The sequence below is a fragment of the Lycorma delicatula genome, chromosome 11 (genome assembly GCF_047948215.1).
Source record: "Lycorma delicatula isolate Av1 chromosome 11, ASM4794821v1, whole genome shotgun sequence".
In the NCBI taxonomy this organism is placed as follows: Eukaryota; Metazoa; Arthropoda; class Insecta; order Hemiptera; family Fulgoridae; genus Lycorma; species Lycorma delicatula.
The window spans coordinates 12,540,778-12,565,800 of record NC_134465.1 but is presented as its reverse complement, the minus strand read 5'-3'; the positions used below and the strand labels follow the sequence as shown (position 1 = coordinate 12,565,800).

Here is a 25,023-nt window from a genome sequence, read left to right as displayed (position 1 = left end):
TAGCTGGACCGAAGGTGCAACCATATCGGAGAGGTATCTGTTGAGAGCCAGACTAAGGAATGATTCCTGAAAGAGGGCAGCAGCTCTTTCAGTAGTTGTTAGGGGCGTAAATCACAATGACTTAAACGGCCATATCAACATCACTCAGTCCTCTGAGTACTGCGCAGCTGAAAGCAATGGAAAACTACAGCTGTTTTTTTTTTCCAAGAAAATGTGGCTCTGCATTTTCAAAAGCAATAATGGAGGCGCCTTCCTTGGTAAAATATTCCGGAGGTAAAATAGTCCCCCGTTCGGATCTCCGGGTGGGGACTACTAAGGAAGGGGTCACCAGAAAAGTAAAAAATAACATTCTACGAGTCGGAGCGTGGAATGTTAGAAGCTTAAAAAAGGTTGGTAGGCTAGAAAATTTAAAAAGGGAAATGGATAGGGTGAATGTGGATATAGTAGGAATTAGTGAGGTTCGGTGGGAAGAGGAAGGCGACTTTTGGTCGGGTAACTTTAGAGTAATTAACTCAGCGTCAAATAACGGGCAGGCAGGAGTAGGTTTCGTGATGAACAAGAAAATAGGGAGGAGAGTGGAGTATTTCAAGACGCATAGCGATAGAGTCATTGTAATAAGGATAAATTCAAAACCTAAACCGACAACGATTGTTAACGTCTATATGCCTACAAGCGCCCATGATGATGATGAGGTAGAATGTGTATACGAAGAGATTGATGAAGCAATTAAACACGTAAAAGGAGATGAAAATTTAATAATAGTTGGAGATTGGAATGCAAGCATTGGAAAAGGCAAGGAAGGAAATATAGTGGGTGAATACGGGCTGGGCAAAAGGAATGAAAGAGGGGACCGACTTATAGAGTTTTGCACGAAGTATAATTTAGTAATTGCCAACACCCAATTTAAAAATCATAATAGAAGAATATACACTTGGAAAAAGCCAGGCGATACTGCAAGGTATCAGATAGATTATATCATGGTTAAGCAAAGATTTAGAAATCAACTCGTGGACTGCAAAACTTACCCTGGAGCAGACATTGATAGCGACCATAATTTGGTGATAATGAAATGTAGATTGGGGTTTAAAAACCTGAAGAAAAGGTGTCAGATGAATCGGTGGAATTTAGAGAAGCTTGAGGAAGAGGAGGTAAAGAAGATTTTTGAGGAGAACATCGCAAGAGGTCTGAGTAAAAAAGATAAGATAGAAAATGTAGAAGAAGAATGGGAGAATGTTAAAAAGGAAATTCTTAAATCAGCAGAAGCAAACTTAGGCGGAATAAAGAGAACTGGTAGAAAACCTTGGGTTTCAGACGATATATTGCAGCTGATGGATGAACGTAGAAAATATAAGAATGCTAGTGATGAAGAAAGTAAAAGGAACTATCGGCAATTAAGAAATGCTATAAACAGGAAGTGCAAACTGGCGAAAGAAGAGTGGATTAAAGAAAAGTGTTCAGAAGTGGAAAGAGAAATGAACATTGGTAAAATAGACGGAGCATACAGGAAAGTTAAGGAAAATTTTGGGGTACATAAATTAAAATGTAATAATGTGTTAAACAAAGATGGTACACCTATATATAATACGAAAGGTAAAGTCGATAGATGGGTGGAATATATTGAAGAGTTATACGGAGGAAATGAATTAGAAAATGGTTTTATAGAGGAAGAAGAGGAAGTTGAGGAGGATGAAATGGGAGAAACAATACTGAGATCTGAATTTAAGAGAGCATTAAAAGATTTAAATGGCAGAAAGGCTCCTGGAATAGACGGAATACCTGTAGAATTACTGCGCAGTGCAGGGGAGGAGGCGATTGATAGGTTATACAAACTGGTGTGTAATATTTATGAAAAAGGGGAATTTCCATCAGACTTCAAAAAAAGTGTTATAGTAATGATACCAAAGAAAGCAGGGGCAGATAAATGTGAAGAATACAGAACAATTAGTTGTAACTAGTCATGCATCAAAAATCTTAACTAGAATTCTATACAGAAGAATTGAGAGGAGAGTGGAGGAAGTGTTAGGAGAAGACCAATTTGGTTTCAGGAAAAGTATAGGGACAAGGGAAGCAATTTTAGGCCTCAGATTAATAGTAGAAGGAAGATTAAAGAAAAACAAACCAACATACTTGGCGTTTATAGACCTAGAAAAGGCATTCGATAACGTAGACTGGAATAAAATGTTCAGCATTTTAAAAAAATTAGGGTTCAAATACAGAGATAGAAGAACAATTGCTAACATGTACAGGAACCAAACAGCAACAGTAGCAATTGAAGAACATAAGAAAGAAGCCATAATAAGAAAGGGAGTCCGACAAGGATGTTCTCTATCTCCGTTACTTTTTAATCTTTACATGGAACTAGCAGTTAATGATGTTAAAGAACAATTTAGATTCGGAGTAACAGTACAAGGTGAAAAGATAAAGATGCTACGATTTGCTGATGATATAGTAATTCTAGCCGAGAATAAAAAGGATTTAGAAGAAACAATGAACGGCATAGATGAAGTCCTACGCAAGAACTATCGCATGAAAATAAACAAGAACAAAACAAAAGTAATGAAATGTAGTAGAAATAACAAAGATGGACCACTGAATGTGAAAATAGGAGGAGAAAAGATTATGGAGGTAGAAGAATTTTGTTATTTGGGAAGTAGAATTACTAAAGATGGACGAAGCAGGAGCGATATAAAATGCCGAATAGCACAAGCTAAACGAGCCTTCAGTAAGAAATATAAGTTGTTTACATCAAAAATTAATTTAAATGTCAGGAAAAGATTTTTGAAAGTGTATGTTTGGAGTGTCGCTTTATATGGAAGTGAAACTTGGACAATCGGAGTATCTGAGAAGAAAAGGTTAGAAGCTTTTGAAATGTGGTGCTATAGGAGAATGTTAAAAATCAGATGGGTGGATAAACTGACAAATGAGGAGGTATTGCGGCAAATAGATGAAGAAAGAAGCATTTGGAAAAATATAGTTAAAAGAAGAGACAGACTTATAGGCCACATACTAAGGCATCCTGGAATAGTCGCTTTAATTTTGGATGGACAGGTAGAAGGGAAAAATTGTGTAGGCAGGCCACTTTTGGAGTATGTAAAACAAATTGTTAGGGATGTAGGGTGTAGAGGGTATACTGAAATGAAACGACTAGCACTAGATAGGGAATCTTGGAGAGCTGCATCAAACCAGTCAAATGACTGAAGACAAAAAAAAAAAAAAAAAAATTAATTATTTATAATATATAAATACATGAATAGTCTTTAGGTAAATAGATGAAGAAACTAAGTATAAAATAAAACTACAATTGATAGTCTGATAGGAATTTTTATTTTATGTAATGGTAATCCAGAACCCGTAAGATCATCAATAAATTTCAAAACAGCATCTGCATATTTTATAACAGTGCTTTAAAAAAATATAGTTTACATTATACATTATAATATATTACATTAGAGCACCGTCCTGGCCAGGAGAATGCACTACCAGATCTGTTGCCAAGAGAACAGGCAGAAGAAGAAAACGCTAAAATGGTGCGGGATGAAGGCAGACTACACCTGACTGAACGTGGTCAAGAATTGAGTGGAGCGGTTACAACCTGACTGCAAGAAGTTATTGCCACTTCTCTGTTCCAACAGGTGCGAGACACACAAGAACTTGTAGTATGGCACTCCGGTTCTCAGGCACTCACCTCAGAGTGGATGAAAACAGCACTGTATGGACAGCAGGATGCAACACTTGGGCAGGATATCGACCAGCGGGTGTGTACGTCCACGGGCAAATCCCATGGAGCGTCGTTTTGAGGAGTTGAAGAAGACGCTGAGAATAGCCCTCAAGCAGGATGTCTAACATCTAAACTGGGATAAGAATGTGCCACGAGTGCTGTTCGCATTAAGAAATCGGGCTAACGTCGCCAAGAAAACTGCTCATTGGGAGACAGTTAAAGAGACCCGGAGACTGGCAGCATCCAAAAGCAGATGAACCGCCTCAACCCACTGAGCAAAGAGAGGAAAAGGCAGGATCACATCAGGAGGTCTACTTTCAAAAGAAGTTCATTGACAACATAGAAGAGCAACCCACATGTGAGGTGGACTACCAACTGTTCATCAGGTAGAACACCGGCCCTGCTCGTGATGGTTGATGTGCAGAATTCGAGACTTCCATGAGAAGGCTCGTCGTACATTGTCCTTCAACTAGCAGGGAAAGTTTACGAAATCGACCGGAAAGGCACCCGGCTAAAGGTACACGTCTCCAGACTCAAACTGCCCACCACGCCCTAACGAATCAATAGCGAGATCCATCAGATCTGGAGACGTATGCGCCCTCCTAGACGAAGGGGAGTTATTATAACATATATGCCTAGCTTAATATCGGCGGATACAACGCTAGCAGTTCTGATGTTAACGGTAGTACAGTATATACTACCGCTGACAAGCGATACGTGCTTGCACAAGCGTCACTCCCACTGTGCGGCTGACCGCACAGCTCTCCCGCCAAAGCGGCGCTGCAATAAAAGCCTCCCCACTCGCAAGCTCCAATAAAAGAGCAAACACCAGAGCGAATTTTCAATTCATTGTCGACCACCGCCTGGAGAAAACCAATAAGAAGAAGAAGATGGAAAAAGGCAGAAGTTCCCTGGCCGGCTCAACGTGGGACCTCCCCCTGCCAGGAGGTCCCGGTGGGACCTGGATGCCAACCGGAGCACCAGGCCTGGCCGGCCTGCTGAGGGAACCGCTGGATGTTATCTTTCCGCCCTATCCCAACCCCGTAGGAGAAGACACTGACCTTGTGGCGGTTCCGGTCTCCACACCACGCTCTCCGTTCCGAGCCCTGAGGGGCTTTACCGGGGGTCGTCTTTAGATCCTCTAACTGATTACATCTCACAGTCATCAGCCAGGCCTCATTTGGGATGCCACCAATGCAAATGACTAGGCAGACATTTACATCAGTAAAAATTATTATCTCAGCTAACTTCTTTAGGCTTCTTCAGTCTTCTTTTCCTACAATATCATCCTCTGAACTAGCTAACCGAGACAAAAGTTCAATTATCACAATGGATTGGCAATGGATCTCTGCACCCCAAGAAAGCACATCAGTATCGATCCAATGTCAAAGTGATTCGGTCTGTTTTTTCAATTGTAATAGAATTGTGCATTTTGACTTGCATTGAGGCAAGTCAAGGTGAAACGGTGAACCGTGCGCACTATCAAGGAATTCTGTAACAGTTACATGAAATTATCTGTAAAAAGAGACTATAGTTGTGGTGAGACAACGTATAGTTCCTTCACCACGACAATGCGCCCACACATACTCAGCTTTGTGAATTCACCAGTTTTATGCCAAAAATCAGATGACTGTCCTCCCTCGGTCTCCCCTACTCCCCAAACCTGGTTTCTTACGATTTTTCTTATTTCTGAAATTAAAATCAGTGATGAAAGGATGCCATTTTGAGATTATTGATGACATTAAAGCAAATTTATCATGGACCTTAAAGGCCATTTCAAATGAACCCATACAGGACTTCTTTGCGAAGTGGAAACATCGCTTGGAAAAGTGTGTGAATAAGGGGACAAGGACTAATAATCTGTAAAATTAATAATAAAGATTAAAAAAATAAATTTCAGTTATTTCCTGAACAAACCTTGTAAAGTTCTTCAACATACTTAAATAGTGTTCATTTTCACAAACTTTTCAAAAAACATATCTTATTAGGTGATAACTTGAGGTGCAATTCTTACTATAATTTTTGGTACATGATGCAATTTCTCATAAAGTCTGTAATGCCTGAAGCTACACATTTTGTTTATTAATCACACTGTCAAAGTGAAATTTGCCTCATCAAAAAACCAAACATTTTTCAACAAAACCTCTTGATTTGCAGCTCGTTCAGCAAATAGTATTTTTTTATGTTTCAACTGTAAGTTTAGACAAAAATTTTTTCTACAGTACACATTATCATTTTTCCTTCATTAGCTGTCTTGGGTAAAGCAGTGCATTCATAGAAACAGCATGGCTACAATTTCTATCATAATACAAATTTTATTCATTGGATGATCGATAATTATTGATTCTGGACCATGTTAGGTGCCAGTGTAGTAAGATAAGATGTTTATTTCAATAAAATAGATAACAAATAGAATTTATCTGTAAAGATATTAATGTATAATAAAATGCAAAGTCTTGGTTAAGATAATGAACACCCTTTACAATCAATCTGATGGTTCTATACACTTCGGATATCTTGAAATAGAGTAAGGGTATAGGGGTATACTTATACAGAATGAATCAATCCAACAGTCATTGTTTTGTTGATTAGTTGAACTATATAATTATTTGTAGAACATATGGTTTTGAAAGCCCCTTGATTCATCTAAACGTGACAAGGTCTTTATCGTGTGATGTTTCACACATAGCTAGATTGGCAAATAGTTTTGTCAAGATTTAGAATCCTGGTTATTTCAGGATGAGAATCAGTGTAAAATGCTTAAACTATAGTCACATTTAATAAACTGGTTTCTGCAGATCATTGACTTAAACAGTGTTGAATTTTACGTTTATTAGTAGTTAGTGACCATAGCAGCTGGTGCCATTTACAAAACAGAGATAAATACAAATAGCTCATTTTATCTTCCTACACAAGAGAACTGGAACAGATAGTGGTGGTCATCTAGCTTTTGATTTGGACGTAAAGAAATATTTTATTATTTTTTAGTCAAAATATTTTCTTTTTATAAAATAAAGCATTTGAAAGTATTTTTTTTGTTTCGTAGCATTATGGAAGTACGTATGAAAAATAATTGTCAGTTTAATTAAATTAATAATTTATTTTCATAAATTGAAATAAACATAACTCTTTTGTTAATTTGTTTATTTATTTATTTTTTGAACTTAATCCAGAATAATGAGATTTATACACAATTTGGAGCATGGATCGTAAAATTGTCAAAACATGTGCAGTTTTTAGAAGTTAATAAAAATAATGAAATTTCATAAAAATACAACTAGATACAAAAATAAAAGAGTAAAATTAAGATTGTGGACTTGGGTTCAACTTATAGAGTTCATAATTTGATACAACTGGATATGAGATGTAACACCTGAACACTTGCATTTAGGGAAAAAGTCCAGGAATAAAGATACTTTACAATCTTGTTATATAGAAAAATTTTATAAAAATTGGGGATTCCCATTAAAGAAATTGAAGTTCGCTAACAAGTTGGTGGACATGTCTCAGGTTGTTGCTGCAAAACTACATGACTTATTTTGAAGTGCTTCCATATGCGCCATGTTGGGATGAATATTCACTTCAAATAATGAGGTCAAAGCTGAGACAAGTGGTTATTTTGCAGAGCTGGACATATTGTAATATACTGATGGTATTAAAAATTTGAAAAGTCTAAGGTCTTTGAATTGCAAGGTGACTACAATGAAATAAAAATTCTGAAAAATTCCAGAATGATTTCTTTGTCAGGCAGAGAACTTTCTGAAGAACCTCAGAATAAGATCGTATGAGAAGTATTCATTTATTAATATTTATTATTAATTTTTTGATTTTCTGAAATTTATGCACCTCTTTCAGTTTTATTCATAACCTTTTTTCAGATTCATCAAGAATGTTATTTGCAACATGGTGGTTATTTGTTATGATATTAACTGCATTTTATACAGCCAATTTAACAGCATTTTTAACATTATCTAAATTTACACTACCTATACAAACAATTGAAGATATTGGTAAACAGTCACATAGGTGGTTTACATCTGAAGGTGGTGCTTTGGAATACGCTATAAAGGTATAAAATAAAACAATTTTACTGCTTTTAAATTATTTTGTTTTTAACTATGCTTTTATATCCATTACCAAAAATGAAAAATCATTTAACTTTTATCAACATGTTCTTTCAGTTCTTCTTCTTTGATTAACAGCCCTTAGGCTGGTTGGCAGCAGCTCTCCACTCTTCTTCCTTATCAGCCTTTTTCTTTTCCCAGTATCACAGTTCATATCATCCATTATCTGTTTTATGAACTCTAACTGAGGCCTTCCCCTACAATTTCTCCCTTTCTTCTATCACCTTCTTAACCAGACCCTGGTACCTAAAAATGTGTCCTATTAGCTGAGTTCTTCCTTTTTGTCGTTTCAAAATGCTTCTCTCTTCATTAATTTTGTTAAATATCTCCTCATTCGACACTTTTTCCAATCAACATATCTTCATCTTTCTTCTGCAACACCATACTTCAAAAGCAAAAAGTCTCCTCTTTTCCTCTCCTTCAATTGTTCATGACTCTCTACCGTACAATGCAATACTCCACACAAATGTTCTCAGTAATTGTTTTCTAAACTCAAGGCTTATATTATTTGCTGTAAAAAGGTTTTTCTTTTTGTTAAAGGCATTCTTTGTCTGGTGTATTTCTTTGTTGCTTCTTTCATCACTTGTTATTTTACTTCCCAAACATTGAAACTCTTCCACTTACTGAATAGTTTCACTCTCAGTTTTATTGTTCTATTCATCCTGTTCTTACTGTATACCAGTATTTTGGTTTTATGACTGTTAATACACATGTGAAATTCTTCTTTCAGTACCCTATCCATAACAGTTAAAATTCTTTCAAATAAAGAAAAAGTTAATTAAAAATGGTAATTTTTTTAAATACAAAAATTCATTAGCAGAGTAGTAGGTAGTACTGTTTTTAAGATATTATTCTATCTTCTTTTTAAGATATATCTTCTTACAATTCCAGCAATATTTTGGTCATCACTTGTCGTAAGGGTTGGTAAAGGACCAAGTTCCTTTTCTTCTCAGAAACATACTCTATTTGATAAAAACTGTTACATTACTTAGAAAACTATATATTATATAATTATTATACCTCTAGAATGAAACAATTACAATTATAACTTCTAATGATGACAATTTTTTTATGTTACTGTTGTAAATTACAGGTTGATGGAGATCTCAATGTACTAAGATATTCAGTAGCACATGGATTAGGATATTTTGTTGATATTAATGATAATGAAAAGGTAAAACAACATATTGCTAAAGGTAATTTAACATTTCAATTAGTAATTTAATATTTACAGTAATAAAATCACAGAAAATAGTCATTGGCCCCTTTTTTACAGAACTATTTTTCTTTTTCATAAGACCAAAATGAATTTTCCAATTTTTACTTAGGCTGTTCGTAAATTTCTTGATCTGACATAGAAATGGCTCAACTATGATCAAATGACATGATATTTGTCAAGTATGATCCTCTAGATGACATGTTGCAAAGTTTCAGACATTTGCTTGTTTGTGGCAGTTGAGTAAAGCAACAAGTTTGAAGTTTTCTAAAAATGGATTTAATTGAAATTCAAGCTGTTATAAAGTACTTTGTTTTAAAAGGTTTAATTCTGAGCGACATAGAAAAAGATCTGATTTTAAAGGATTCTTCCCCTTTGTTTTTGACGGTAAAAAAGCAGACTGTTACTTTAAACTTGATCATACATCTCTTCAAGGTAATTAAAATTCAGGAATGCACAATAACCGCAACAACTGATGAAATCATAACAAACATCCACACTATTAAGTGATCACCAACTGAAGGTAAAATTGAAACTGCAAACATCTCAGTAGATTATGCCCACTACATTTTACATGATGTTTTGGGAGTGAAAAAACTTTGCGCTTGATGGCTGCCGTTTTATAACAGTTGGCTAAAAACAGATTCGATTGAACTTCTCAAGAAAGTTCGTGATTCGTGTCTGTTAACACACCCAGAAATATGGAATGTAGCAGCTACCCCGTAAAAATTATATCGTCTAAAAATGATTGGTTTTCATTAATTTTGGAAGCGAAATCGAAAAGTTTTTCTCCGTAAGGTTTCAATTTCTGCAGTAGCTGGATTTTGAGTGTCATTTCAATTTTTTGTGTAAAACGTTGTGAATTGTTGTTTTCGGAATATCTAACTAAAGACTTCGACGAGAGTTGGATTTGTTAGGACTTCCGATTGCACGTAGTTTGTTCCAACAGTTTCGTCTGATACTCGTGGTCTACCGGTTGATTTTCTTTGAGATCAGATCCAATTTCTTCGAACTGTTTGAACCGATGTATATTATTTTCATGCGGTGGTTCTTTTCCATATTCACGTCGAACTAAAATTACGGACTTTAATTTAGCCTGCCACAAAGCACACTGCTTTTTCTTGAACAGTGAACATAGCAACGAACTATTCATACCTCAACAGCAGTACCACACCGGTTTTTATTAAACGCTGTTACAAAAACGTTTGGGTTGGAGGCTATCAGGATTACCGACATCACTTTTCAAAATTTACCAACTGCCTTGATCTAAATTACAGAAACCCTGCCGTTCTTTTATGAAAACCCCGTATTAAAACATCCCGAATATTTTGGTAATTCGGTAATATAATAAAGGTGCAGGTGGAAGGTAAAACCGTTAGAGGAAGACAAAGATTTGAATTTATAAAACAAGTGCGTAATAGTAAGTATGTTGAGAGGATGGTGGCTAAGTTCACACGGCCATCTTCATCAAATACGTTACTCTTTCTTACCATTCGTGCTACCTGAAAAGTAGACTAAAATAAGCTTTGCAAAACGAGTGTTGGTGACGTTGGAAATAAGCATTTCACATTAATACTTGTTAATTGACATGAAAGTTAGATTTAAATCAACAGACAGAATTGACGATGGTGTGGAATTTAAACTTTTTAAATTCCTGAAATCTGGGAAAATTTATGTGAAAGTTAATGTACTTTTAGTCGGCGATCAATTTTTGTGGGTAAACTTTACACTCCTATCTCAGTTAGATGTAATTTAAATAAATATAAATACGTATATGTTTTTCTTTTCTATTTTTTCTGATTTAGAATTATAGTCATTTTGGCTTAATCTCCTACAATGGGGGATGGTTCCTTTTCAACCCACAATTATGTTTCGGTTTTTTGTATTTCGAACTTAAAAAATTATATACTTGTTTCACTATACTTATTCCGATTTTCTTCTTTAAAAAAATGCATTGTAGTTCACCTATGGTACGGCATCGTTTTGATTTTCTTGATTTTGGAATTTTTGATTTTGACTTTCTTGAACGTTTTTGAATTTTGGGGTCTATTGTTAGCCCGTATAAAATACTAATAATAATCTACAAGTCATTCCTCCTTTTGTCTTTTTATAACCGATCAAATTAGATTTAATGTTGTGTCGTGACTTTCTTTAAAACCTCTTTGTGAAAGAAATTACAAAGCGATAGCCCTGAAAAACTAAAGCGGTAAGGTCTATAGAGCTGTGATTTTTAAACGGGTTAAATAGAAACTGGACTAAAATGAAACAGTTTTCATTAAGGTTGATATCTTAAACTTGGCCTTTGAGACGTATAATTCAACTTTATCCGCTGTATTATAAAGGTGGTTTAAAGCTACACGTACGTAAACTTTCTGTATAGTTCTTAAATTTTTTTTTACAGTTAAAATTTGCGCCAAATTATTATATTTCATCAAACTAGGATCGGAAGTTGTAAGGAAACGGACAGTGAAATTACACTAAGGAAATGTCACTGACAACTTTATGTAGTTTTGTTTCTTCTAGTCTAGACTAAGAATTGATGGATGATCTGAACTAAGGAAGGTTTTGTTTTATTTATAAAATAATAATAAAACCGTTTATTCTCGGAATGTTTGTTAGAGTGAGATTGTGGCACGTATTAATTTTATATACCGCATTTCGACGTCCCGTAAAATTTCAAGGATTGACAAGGTTTTCCGTTAAGAAGCCGCAACATTTTCTGTGATGGTTCTTAAAATTACGGAAGAAAAACAATTTCTGTTGAACTTTATATTTAATTAAGATGGTCTATACAACATCCCTCGACCGTAATTTGTTGTTCCTCTTTTAACTAAAAATTCTTTGATCTTTCTAGGAATTTTGAGCCGGGTAGATGCCCCGGAAGGAACCTGAAGGGCTTCTTTGTGTAGAATTGTCTCGATTCGCCGTCCTTCGATGGATACATAGTTCTTTTAACATAAGCCATCCTTTTTCTTTGCCGTTGATCATTTCTTATCCAGCAGCTTTCTACGGGCTTTTTTTGACTCCATAGGATATGCGACAAGAATGCGGGAACTATGTCCTCTGATTGACTGTGTTGGATTTGATTATGACTGCTCTCCCTGTAGAAGTTAGGTAACTTTAAACGCTGATGGATTACGGGTGGATCATTTATGTAGCATTTGGACAGGACCTTGACTGACCTATTGTGTTCCTAGGATTGTTAGTTTCCCGTTACAGTTCTTCCATAAATACGTTGTGATTTTTCCTTTATTTTTGTTGAAATTTTCTTCCTCGGTTCCGGTTCAGCGGATCGAGATCATATTCCGGCATATCTATGCCAAAGATCGACGGGCATTGAAAGTTATGTGTATCTTTGGCGTGATATAGTAGGAGTGACTGCTTCTGGAACTCCCTTATTCTTTATATTCCGGACTTATAGAATAAGATTAACGGCTGAAGAAGTTTGCTTCCTAAAATATGAATGTTCAACAATTTATTTGAATTACATACACGAAACACTTGCCGAGTAATATAATTTAAATAAGATGTATTATAAGTTTTAATGTAATCCTCTTGGTTTAAAAACTACTACTTGTACCTATCAGAGTCGCGTGATTTTTATGACCTTTATTTAATGCCGTTTTGTTATAGCTTACAATCTCATAATGTTATAATTATATAACTGTACTTAAATTATAAGCATTTTTTTTATAGTTTGTAATTACGTAAGTTATAAATGTAATATAATAATTGAAACAAAGTGCTACTTAATGACGTCATTTCTTCTTTTTTTGTTCGTCCGAACCACTAAGGATCACGTCTGCGTAATAGTTTGGAACTTCTTCTGTTTTCCCGATATTTTTTCACTTTTTCACTTGTTTTCCTTCCCATACTCCTCTCATCCATCATCACTGGAAATTTGAGATTTTTTCATTAATTTTCTAAATAGGTCTCTGTTTTATTTATTTATTTTTTGGAAATAACTTCCAAAAAAAATCTCATTGGATTTTTAACCTCATCAGATTTGACGTCTTCGTATTTGACTTAACCGGATTTAGGCATAACAGCATAATAGGGTTATAACCGGATTTCAAAGCCAATTTTGACCTAACTTTTTGTCTAATCTAACTTCATCAAATCTCCAGAGATTTGATGAAGTTAGATCAGACAAAAAGTTTTGATGAAGTCCGTGGTTTTGACGGATAAGCTATTGCATATATTTTTAATAATAAGACAAATACGTATTGGTATTATAGGTGCTACGATTTTGAGTATAATTTCTCTCATATTACTATTAAGAACTTGATAGAAATTACAATCGGTTAGAAAAAAATATATATCGATTAAAAAGATTTAAATATTCAAAAGCCAAAATAAGTAAGATTTCAAACATTTGTGAATATATTTTTCTTCCTGTTATTATAAAAACTTTTAGTAAACTTAGATCGTGCGGTAAAATATATATTAAATAAATAAATATAAAAGGTCAAATAAAAAATAACCAAAGTTTCGATCATTTTTTAATATATTCTTAATGTCCTTTATCGTTACCGCTGTAGGAAAAAATGAAGTTTATCTTAGAGATTTAAAAATATTTCAATAGATTTGTGTTCTAGGCAACTGAATTAAAAATATAATAGAAAACCATTTATCCGGTATTAAATAAAACTTAATGTATTTTATTTGCGATAATCTTTTAATAAAAACACGGCGTAGTCGCATCATATTTAATATTTAACTTTTTTACATTTTAACAATTTTGTCGGTTATTATTGAAAATAAAAAAGGCCGCTACCGTAGTTATTATATTGTGTAAATAAATAATTCGTTGATTGTATTTTATCCAAATGCGTACTTTATTACTTAATTTTAAAACATAAACTTTAACGTTTTGGAATTAATAATATATAAGTTGGGTTTTTTTTTATAGGAGGGGGAAAGCTCTACCAGCCACCCGTACATAGAGTGTGTCGGGCTTTCACCGACTAAAACCCCTCCCTTTCACACATGATGCCGATACCGCCATTGAGACGTAACAGCATCATATAGGTTATAACCGAATTTCAAAGCAAATTTTGATCCCCAATTTTGAACTACTTTTTGTCTACAAGTCAATGGCTATGACGGATAAGCCATCGCACATATATTGTCAACAATAACACCCACACGACCAAACGTGTTGGTGATATTATTTCAAATATTAATGGTACCTTTCTAATTGTAATTTTTTCGGTTGCTAATAAGCATTCGAGAAGCATTACAATCGGGTAGAACAATACGTACCTGTTAAAAAGATCAAAATATTAAATAGCCAAAGTAACTAAAGTTTCAGACTTTATTAAATGGATTTTCATTCCTATTAATAGGATAGAAAAAAGATTGAATAAAGGTTTCAAAAATTTTAGTAAAATCACGAACGTGTAATAACTAATATATTTATTTAAAAAAATATATTAGGTCAAAATAAAAAATAACCAATGATTCGATAATTTTTAAATATTCTTAATGTCCTTTATCGTTACCGGTAGAGAAAAAAGAATGAGGTTTGTCTTAGAGATTTAAAAATATTTCAATAGGTTTGTTTGTTGCTAGGCAATTGAATTAAAAATATAATAAAAAAAAATTATCTGGTAACTTATTGAACCGGTCACAAACAGGACAACCATCGGTTTCTGATGAGACTGTTGAAGCTGTGTGAATAAGTTATTTATGTAGCCCAAAAAAAATCAATGTGGAAATGTTCTGATAACCCATAATGTTAATAATAATGCAGAAGTTCAAAATACCCACAATATTCTCAAATAAATTAATTAAACGTTACTAGCAACTACACTACAGTTGGATTGAAGTGACCGACATGAATTTCATTATGCGGTCAACCAATACACTTAACTATGGATTACACTCTGCATACAATATTTCACTCGTTTCCTGCACTGTTAATTCTGGTGCATCCATGTTATCATAGACAATACTGTTATCATTGTAGACCAGACTGGAGTCCATAAATTAATCTATTCGGAGGTATGAACTGAAGTTGAGTTCGCTAAGGGAACTAGGAGTAAATTTTTGTTGTTGCGAACAACATTTTTGGTGGTATATTGTTTTTAAATTTGCTCTGAATCTATGAGACATTTACAAGAAAGCGGCTAAGTTAAAGTAGAACTAGGTACAGGGTTCGTGCTTCTGTGAACTCGATTAGCCGCTTTAGAGAGCAACAAAGAAGGAGATTCAAGATGTCCGGATGAGGTCTACAGCGAAGCAAAAGCTGAGTTTGAAAATCACCAATGTAAATGTCTACCGAGGCATTTACATCGTTGGGTTCCCAACGATGCCTGGCTTATTACTGTGAAATGTAAAAAGTTAGAGGGCAAAAGACGTCTCCCATTAAAGCCCATCATGGCTAGGAATGGGGGGGGGGTGGCTTTCCCTATGAAAGTTGGATGTTATCGTTCATGTCACAAGCAACATGTACGGTTTGTTTTGTTGTTAAATTTTATTTAAAAGTTAGTAATGTACTTCAATAGTGGAAAAAATATATTATAAAATTTACTGATGATTTTTTTAAAACTTAATTTGAAAACAATAATAATTTATCTTGAATCCATTAACAAAAAACATTTTTACTTTATAATACATGTTTTAAAAAAATCATCATCGTAAAAAAGAGGGGGTGCTATTAATTAAATCTAATAATTACATATTCCCTACAAAGTAGAGGCAACGCATATAATGCATTGTTTTTTTTTTTACTGGAGGGGTATTTTGTTACCTTTATACTTTTGACCCGCAATTATATTTACAACACGTGAAAATCACCCTAAGTATGAGTGACGTTCAATAATTAACAAGAAAAATTGATGTAGAGAATGTTCATTGATAAAACGATTTATTCAATGACGATGAAACTTGCACTACTTTTCAACAGTCTCCGGCTTAATATTTAGACACTTTTCCCACCGTTCTGTGAACTTTCTGATTCCCATAGCATTGAAGTTTTATTTTGCTGTTTGAGCCATTCGTGTACGACTTTTTTTTACAACTTTGTTGTCGAAGTTCTTGCCGCCTAAAAAGTCTTTGAGCAGACTGAACAAATGAAATTGGATGGGGCAAGGTCTGGGCTGTAAAGAGGATGTAGCATCACCTCTCAACGCAACTTCTTGAGCGTTTATACCGTTCTCTGAGCGATGTGGGGGTGTGCATAGTTGTGCAAGAGAATCATACCTTTTGAGAGAGTGCCCTGATGTTTTCACCTTAACGCAGGTCTCACTTTCTGTTGGAGCAATTTAGAATAGTACTTGCTGTTCACGGTACATTGTTCTTCTAATTAGTCGCTGAAAATTGGACCTTGCAAGTTCCAAAAGATCGTCAACATCACTTTACCAGCTTGCATGTGTGTTTTGAATTTTTTTTGTGGGCAAATCCTGATGTTTGCACTCAAGACTTTGCCGTTTGGATTTAAGCTCAAAATGGTGCATCTGCATTTCATCACAGGTTATTATCAATCTACTCGTAGAAAGTCATTACCTTCCGCTTCAAATAGTTCTTTGAACTTAGGACAAATGCGAATCCGGGTGTCTTTATGAGCTTGAGTTAACCGTCTTGGAACCCGTCTCAAACACGTTTTGCTACAGTCCAGCACATCATGAATGACTGAATGCACAGTTCCAATGCCAGTATTACACAAACTAGCAATTCAGGAAATTTTGACTTGTCTGTCGTTACGAATAAGATAATTTATGCAGTTAGTCGAAACTTCAATTGGTCTTCAAGCGCAATGGAGATCAGTTACATTTGTTCTGCCCAAATTTAACTGTTCCACCCATTTATACACATTACTGTGGTTTCAGCATTCATTTATGCCGGTTTCACACCTTCTGACAGCAAAACCTTTTTCACTGAACATTGCTCTGGTGTACATGTTTTGAGCGGAACTGATATTCTGAAATCAGCAAAAGAAGTTATGTTTAGATTAATTATGATCAAACAGCTGATTAAATGTGTTCCCAATGTTTCCAAAAAGTTTAGTTGTAATTGAATGAACCATTTTTTCTCTCTACATCAACTTATCTCGTTAATTATTGAACGTCCCTTGTACAAGAGGCTCTAGTTAAAGGCTTTCGTTGAGAGTAATAACACACAGTCAGTCATTTTCCGTAGTAATTCTGGGATAGATTTTTTATTAATCTAAAAATAGCTTTATTAGTTTCAGAAGTGACATATCTCTCGTAATAACATTTTTTGTTACGGCACATAACATCACACGGTTGTAATTACATCAGTAGCATCTAATTTTTGATATACCTTATTATAATTTCTGTTAAAAAATAGATAAATGTTTTAATAAAATAATTTTATTCTCAATTTCAGGTTGGTTGTATTTGAATGAAATACGTTCGTTAGAGCAGTTTGTTTTTGATGATTATATTAATAAAACTATTAAGGGTGTTTTAGAAAAAGATCGTTGTACATATGTTGTAACAAAAGATTCTTATTTAACCAGATCTATGGCATTTGCATTTCCAAAACATAGCATATTGCCATCATTGTTTAATCCTGTGTAAGTATTTGATTTTACTGTTGTACATTAATTCTCTTAAGCGATTAACCTCATCTTTATTTTTATTACATTTTATATTTAATTCATACCTTCCTGTTATGATTTTATAGCTGTAAAATATAAGATATGGTTATTGATATGACAGCATAGATTTCCACTGTTCATACTTTAGCAAAATTGTGAAAGCATCTATTTTTATTTTTTTTTGTTATTGTGGCCTTGAATATGTATCACTGTTTCATGTTTTCTAGAATTTTTATTGAACTGGTGTAATTTTTTTCTTGAATTAACACAGTTTTGAACTATATTATCATTTTTTAATCGGTTGGAAAAATATGGCAGAGTTTGGTTTTGGTTTAAATAATTATCTCTGAAATATTTTTTGCGAAGGCAATGTAATTTTTAATAAATATTTTTATTTCCTGGTGGTAGTCCGTAAGTTAAAACTTGTACTTGTGGTTATTCAGTAGATGTTGATGACATCCCTGATAGTATTTTAAAAGAATTTGTAGATGTTATTGTTATTCCTCATACAAAGATAATTAATGAATCTTTCAACAACATAGCACTCCCTAGCCGCATTAAGACTTCTTTTCTTAGTCCTTTACTTAAGAAAGGTTTGGAACTTGATTTTAAGATTATAGGCAGAAAAGAACACTGTCACACTTTTATCAGAAATCGGAATATTCTCAAGAAGCACTCTTCGCTCTTACACTTAACTGTTATTGCACAACTTGCTGACCCTGGTGGTATTTATATCCTGATGATAGAGCGTGTTTTGATGTAGCAGAAGCTGATTCATCACAAGCACAACGGTTTCAAAACATCTATTGTCCAAACCCTCAATTTTATTTTAAGAAATTTTTCCATTGTTTCTCTTTGTTGTTTTTTCTATATTTTTCTCTTTTTATATTTATTTATCGGTTTATTTTCTTCATTTCCTGTCTCTATACATTCCATTATTAGAAACTTTTATATGTATCGCATTACAGAACACGAAACTTCATGAAAATATTATCAGAAATGGTTCTCAAAAAAGCTTAAAGAAATAGGATAGATTTAAACATGACTGTTTTCTGCGTAGAGATATTTAATGTAATTAGTAGCAAGTTGCTCTGCAGCTAATCTTCTGCTGTACTTATTTATTGCAGATAGTTTTCTTCAGTTAGTACAGATACTATCAAGTTATAGTCCTGATTTGGAAGTCTTACCTTGGATTTAATGTTATTTTACGTGTCATCTAGCACATTTTCTTATACAATTATATTTATACTTATATAATATTTATTTGTTATACAATGCCTGTGTAAACATTACGCTTATGTTATATAATGATTTATACATTTTTTTACTTGTTTATTATTTTAGCCTAAAAAAATTGTTATTGTGTAATGAAAATAAATCCAGTATTCTTAACTTCAATAATCAGTAGAAACTGGTTTATTAAATACGGGTTTGGTTGTAGTGCAATTTTCTTCTTACTTTAAACACTTATATTTCCAGAATTCTACTTTCTACATGATGCAGAGTCATCAGGTTATAAGAGATACAGTTTACTGTTTGACTCAGAAAATTTATCATTAGTGAAGGGCTTTTCAACTAAAAACTGGAATAAAAACTAAGATTTTCAATATATTAGTCATATTATAACAGATTGATCTATCTTTGCGATATTTAGATTAAGTTAAAAATCTTATGCAAACTCTTCTGAACTTTTTACATTTTGTTTTCAAAAATAATTTGTTTGGTATGATTTCAGAATGTTATCGTACGTTGAGTCTGGCATAATAACACATCTAGCATCAAAGTCATTACCAAATAATCCAATATGTCCATTAGATCTAAGAAGTAAAGAAAGACAGTTACGAAATTCAGATTTACTTACAACATACATTGTAATAATATCAGGATTTATTGCTGCATCAATAGCATTTATATTTGAATTATTATGGAGAAATTATTCGTCGACCTCATTTAAAACAACATGGCCATTATACGATGTTATAAACTATAATAATAATAATAATAAAAAATCAAAACATTATCCGAAATGGAAAAGAAGATTAATGTCAATTACTAATAAAAATCCCATAATTGAAATTAACGGTAGAGAATATTATAGTATTACAACACATGACGGTACAAAGCGTTTAATACCTGTTCGACCATTATCATCATTTTTATTTCAATATAAATAATTTTATTTGTAATCCTCTTTCGCTTTACTTTTTTTATGTGCTTTTAATTTTTAAGATTAAAATATAAATACAATAGTTTGGTTCTTATTATTAAGAGAGTTAATCCCAATAATAGCTTTGTTTTTTGTTAGAGATATTTGTGTGCGATAGTAATTTTTCAGTAACCAGTGGATTGCAAAAACTTAACAGAATTATATTTCGGAACTATTACTTATTTAGGGAGTCTTTGATTAATGAATTACCCTCTTTTTCACACACAATTCCTCTACGGTTCAATTGTCTCCTTCATTTACCATCTGTTTTTAATTTATCCTTGGTCCCATATTCCTTGGTTATGTTACGGAAATAGTCATTTTCTGCTCCTTGAACATTGGAACTGGAGTTTTATAGAGTATGACTTATGTCTGTAGAGACTTTGTTTCTAATCCTTATTTTACCCAAAGAGGCTAACTGATAATTGTGGTGTCTGTCTGGTAGAACTGAGCCTCCTCTCTTCCTAAACCCAAATAATCGATCAATAAAAGTGCTTTATAATGCTCTTATAGCAAGATGTATGAGACCATATTCTATGCATTAACCTATTATGAACAACACTGTATAGTCATCTGTAATATCCTGAGTTATCAGAGCCAAAAATACATTATAACAACTGTAACTTCTTCCTCTATTTTGTATGAGAGCTAATTAAGTGAACACTGTTTATTTATATAAATTTTTATTGACAAAATATTACCGTTTACATTTATTCTGAAAATTTTTATCTTAGCCTATCTCATACGCTAATATTTATATTTCCACATATATTTCTCACACGAATTCATGAATTTCGGAATTAAAACATTCACTTTTTTAAGATTACTTAACTACTGATGTGATTATTTAAGTAATCGTATATTTTATAAGATGATATTTAATTACTATAATTTAATTATCACTAAAATGTTATTTAGTACTTTGAATACTAAAGTTGCAACTACTGATTTTATTAATTCCATTAAACGTAACACACTTCAAAGAAGGAGGTAAGCTAACTGGATCGCTACAGCAGATAAACTCACACACATCGAAGATAGGTTTTACCATGGGATTCTTCAGGCAAAAAGATTTGCTGAGAGGAAGTGGTCCTGTTCAATTGCAATTAGGACATACTGGAACTACTCATGGATACCTGATGTCAGCAGAAAACACCACTATGCATGCAATGCGACTGCCACTTGACTCTGCACCACATCCTTGTGGTCTGCATTGTTATGTGGCTTTATATCGCAGATTTAAATTGCTGAGGGACTTACAGTGCATCCTAAAAAATAATAACAATGTAGTAGACCGGGTGTTGTTACTTTTAAATCAATATACTCAATAAGATTTAATGATAATCAATCATAAATTTTATTTTGTTATTCGTGTTACATACTTTATCATAATGGTTACGATTCTTTTATTACTTTAGTTGTAATCTTATTACCATCGTACTTTTAACTTTATTTTATTGATATTTTAATATTTGAGAAGTGGCTTTTTGTTACTTTTTGACCCGAGCGATGATAAGTTAATGTAAAAACATTTTCAACCCCCCAAAAAAAATTAAAGTATGTGCAGTAAAGACAGTAAATAAAAAATAAGTGAGTACGGATAAGTGAAAAACTACATTATACAAAGTTTAGTAAAAATATAATTTTTTTCTTCTTTTTTTTATAAATAATATCTGATTAATTTAAGCAATATTCTTGTAATCATAATGTTATTGTTATTTTTAACGTGTTTTTTTTTTTTAGTTGTCTTTATTTATTACTTAATAATAATAATGAATAAAAACGAAATTTTTACCTTATTTTTTTAACATAGAATTAAAACTTTTGCTAAATTTTTTTAACATTTACCATCTTACAAATTTATAAATTACTGAGAAGTTAAAACTTATATGTCTTTTTTTATTGATTCACAAAATCATGACTTCATCTCCTCCACCATACTAGCATTTGTTTCCCATTTATTTTAAAAATTTCTATCAAAAATACATCATTGTACGTTGGTTTATTTAATTTTTCAGTGTAAAATGGTCTTTTTATAATGCCAAATCATCTTTTGATACATAAATAACCAGTATTGTGAGCTTCAGGCCCCAATACTGGTGGCTAGTATTGTTTGTTTTTGATCATTATGTTAATAAAACTATTAAAGATGTTTCAGAAAAAGATCATAGTATATGACTTTAAGTGGTTTTCAATAAATTTAATTTTTGTTATTACCTTATTCACAGCCATAATAAAAATAAACTAAGGGATTAGTGGAAGTACCTCTTCAACTGATAGTGATATCTATTGATCTGGGAAAAGTGTTGCAATATTTGTGTAGTATACTAAGATTATATTTACACTGGCCAACTCTTCCAAAATTGTTTGTTTTCGTCAATTGTACTTTAATTTTCACTTAATTTACTGGTAGAGATCGTTAAATTCAATTAAAAATAAACTGTTCCCAAAAGTAATATTAAAAACAGGTAATCTGTTAAAAATAGGTATCTATTTGGTAATTCTTTTTTATATTAATTTTATTTTTAACTAGTAAAAACAGTTTATATATAAATTAAAATGCAAAGTATTAATTAATAAAAGTAAAATACTGGTGAAAAGGAAATTATTTTGGTTATTATGGTATGATATTTCTTTATAAAAAGAATTACACAATACAAACATAAATGTTTAGTATGATAAAACTATCAAGTATGGTTTTGAACTAATTAAAAATAGTCTTTCCTTAGATTGTTAAACATATATAATTCAATTTTGCTTCTACTTTTGTATTTTTTTTTTATCTTATAAGTTATTTATTTGTGGTTATTTTTGTTCTTAACTCTATATTTGTAAACTAAGTTAAACAACATAATTATAATTAAAATTTTCTGGTCGTTATAATTTTGTCAGATAACTTTATACGCTACTATTAAATAAAAATAAGTTGCATTTAATTTTCAAACAATTACTTTTTAATACAAATGACCATATTACAGCAATGGAAATAAAGAAGAGAATGGAATGGAATTTATCACACATCGGTGTTGCTCTCATTCATGAAAAATAATAAAGGTTATAGTGAGCTTTGACTGCCCATGACCTGAACACTGTGTCATATAATTTATGAATGATTTACTTTAGGATGTTTTAATTTTAAAAGTGGAATTAATTTGATGATAATTATAAACAACATTAAATCATTTAGGAACAAATTGGTTATAAATTAATTTTTTACATAATTAATAAATTATGAAATTTTATTACATAGGTATATAAAATTATACAACATTTTACCTAAATTACAAAATTTAAGAAAATTTTCACAATAATAAGTTTAATCAAAAGATGGAATTTGTTTACGGAAATTAGGATTATGTTCACATTTTCTAATTGGCCATCAACAGAATTTTATCTGTTTATTACAAACTACTGATAATGTGTCTTGAATACAATTGATTTGAAGAGGGTACATAACAAAAAGAGGGGTAGTAATAGCAGCGAGTGTTTTTTTCTTTTAATGTGAATTTCTTACTTACCATTGTTGACCAGCTTCTACTAGGTTTGGATTAGAGGCGTATCTGTTTCATTAAAATATGTCTATATAACTTCATATGGTTTGTATATGTCTATTCTTCAGACTGGATATCCGACATGTATTCATGAGTCACAGCCATATCATTAACTCACTTTATTATAAATCAACAGCATTCTGTCAATTCTACTGAAGTTTACAAATTAGAGCATTCTGTCAATTCTACTGAAGTTTACAAATTAGTGTTGTCTTCCATTATATATAACAGTAAATTAAATCTAATTGTTGACAAATTGTTATTACAGACTTATGAAATAAAACGATTTTTAGCTAATTTAATCTGTTTTAGAAATTATTTTTAGTTATTTATTTTAGTATTACAAAGAACATTTTAGTTTCATTTAAAAGTAAGGTTTTTTACCTTTGTTGGTCAGTTTTGTTTTGAATTACTGAAACTTATATTTTTACATTTCAAAAAAGTCAAAATGGATTACTGAAAAGCATATTGCACAACAGAGTTAGAAGTGGGATACATTTTTTTTTAAGTCAATCATATGTAAAATTTTGTTCACTCCCACATCTGAGGTCCATATTCAAAAGATTGAACGTATTTGATTGGGGCAGTGTGAAGTGGGGAAACAAGCATAATTTGGTATGGAGTGTTTCCAGTCAAATGTATTGCGCCATTTTAAGTCAAACTTTATTGAATTTATGTGGTGAAATATTTTATAGAACACAAATGACCGTTTCTCAGATATAATTCAAGCTGTCCAGGGATTTTGGCCTTTGATTACATAGCAACAATGTTTACTATCAATGTTAATTTGGGAAAAATCAGGTGGGTCCCCCTCATTAATATAAAAGTACCAAAAAAACCATTAAACAAATTTTAATGAAAGTTTTGTTAATTTAATGGAAAGTTTGGTTGCCTCAGCACATAGCTATTTTTATTGCTAAAAAACTATCCAACTGAATTTGCTGTAATTATTACATAATCTGTTTGTCTTTATTTTCTGAGTTCCCATTAATTTTCTGAAAGAACTTTTTCAGTACTTCTAATCAACACAATTATGAACAAAGTGGTACTCAAATTAAAAATTTGTATACACTTAGTACTATACATTTTTATTTACCACAAAAATAGAAATATAATTTTAGTTAAATTTCAATTTTTGGTTCGCAGGGTGATCGTCATGCAAATGAACGGGCCAGTTTAATTTTGTACCAGATTTCATCTCTTGAATGCAGTGATCGTTTCCGTAATACATTAATCGTTTACACAACATTAATAAAATTAAAAGTTGAAATTATTAATAACCTCAAAAACAGTAAAACTAGGGTTAATGTTCTCACCATGCCATCCCGTTCAAAATTTTGAACGTTAATGTTTGAGTAGTACCACCTAACCATTTAATACCATTCCCAACGTAGACAATAATATTAACTGTATAATCTAAAAGTAGCATATTATTAGTAGAATTTAATTAAAATGTATATTTTTTTCAAAAAGCTGCGACAGCGCAAACAGCATAAGGTAAATCTAATGCTTATGTTTACTATGCTGGAACTGGGATTTGTATTCGAAAAAAAATATTATATTGTACATATGAATTTTTATCGTTAATTTAATCACGTTTTTAGTTAGAGAGATCGGATTTAATCGTTTAAGAATGTATCAA

The 25,023-nt window shown here is 32.3% G+C and overlaps 1 protein-coding gene across 2 annotated transcripts in view; it reads left to right on the top strand.

The window, feature by feature from the left end:
- Positions 1-19,871, top strand: part of Ir76b (Ionotropic receptor 76b) — a 41,573-nt gene extending 21,702 nt beyond the window's left edge. For both annotated transcript variants that reach the window (XM_075378896.1, XM_075378895.1), the window contains exons 6-9: positions 7,597-7,787; positions 8,936-9,038; positions 17,411-17,600; positions 19,360-19,871. In XM_075378896.1, the coding sequence (XP_075235011.1) occupies positions 7,597-7,787; positions 8,936-9,038; positions 17,411-17,600; positions 19,360-19,798 (923 nt within the window). In that variant the 3' untranslated portion in view covers positions 19,799-19,871. The remainder of the gene's footprint in view (positions 1-7,596; positions 7,788-8,935; positions 9,039-17,410; positions 17,601-19,359) is intronic.
- Positions 19,872-25,023: the final 5,152 nt, after the last annotated feature.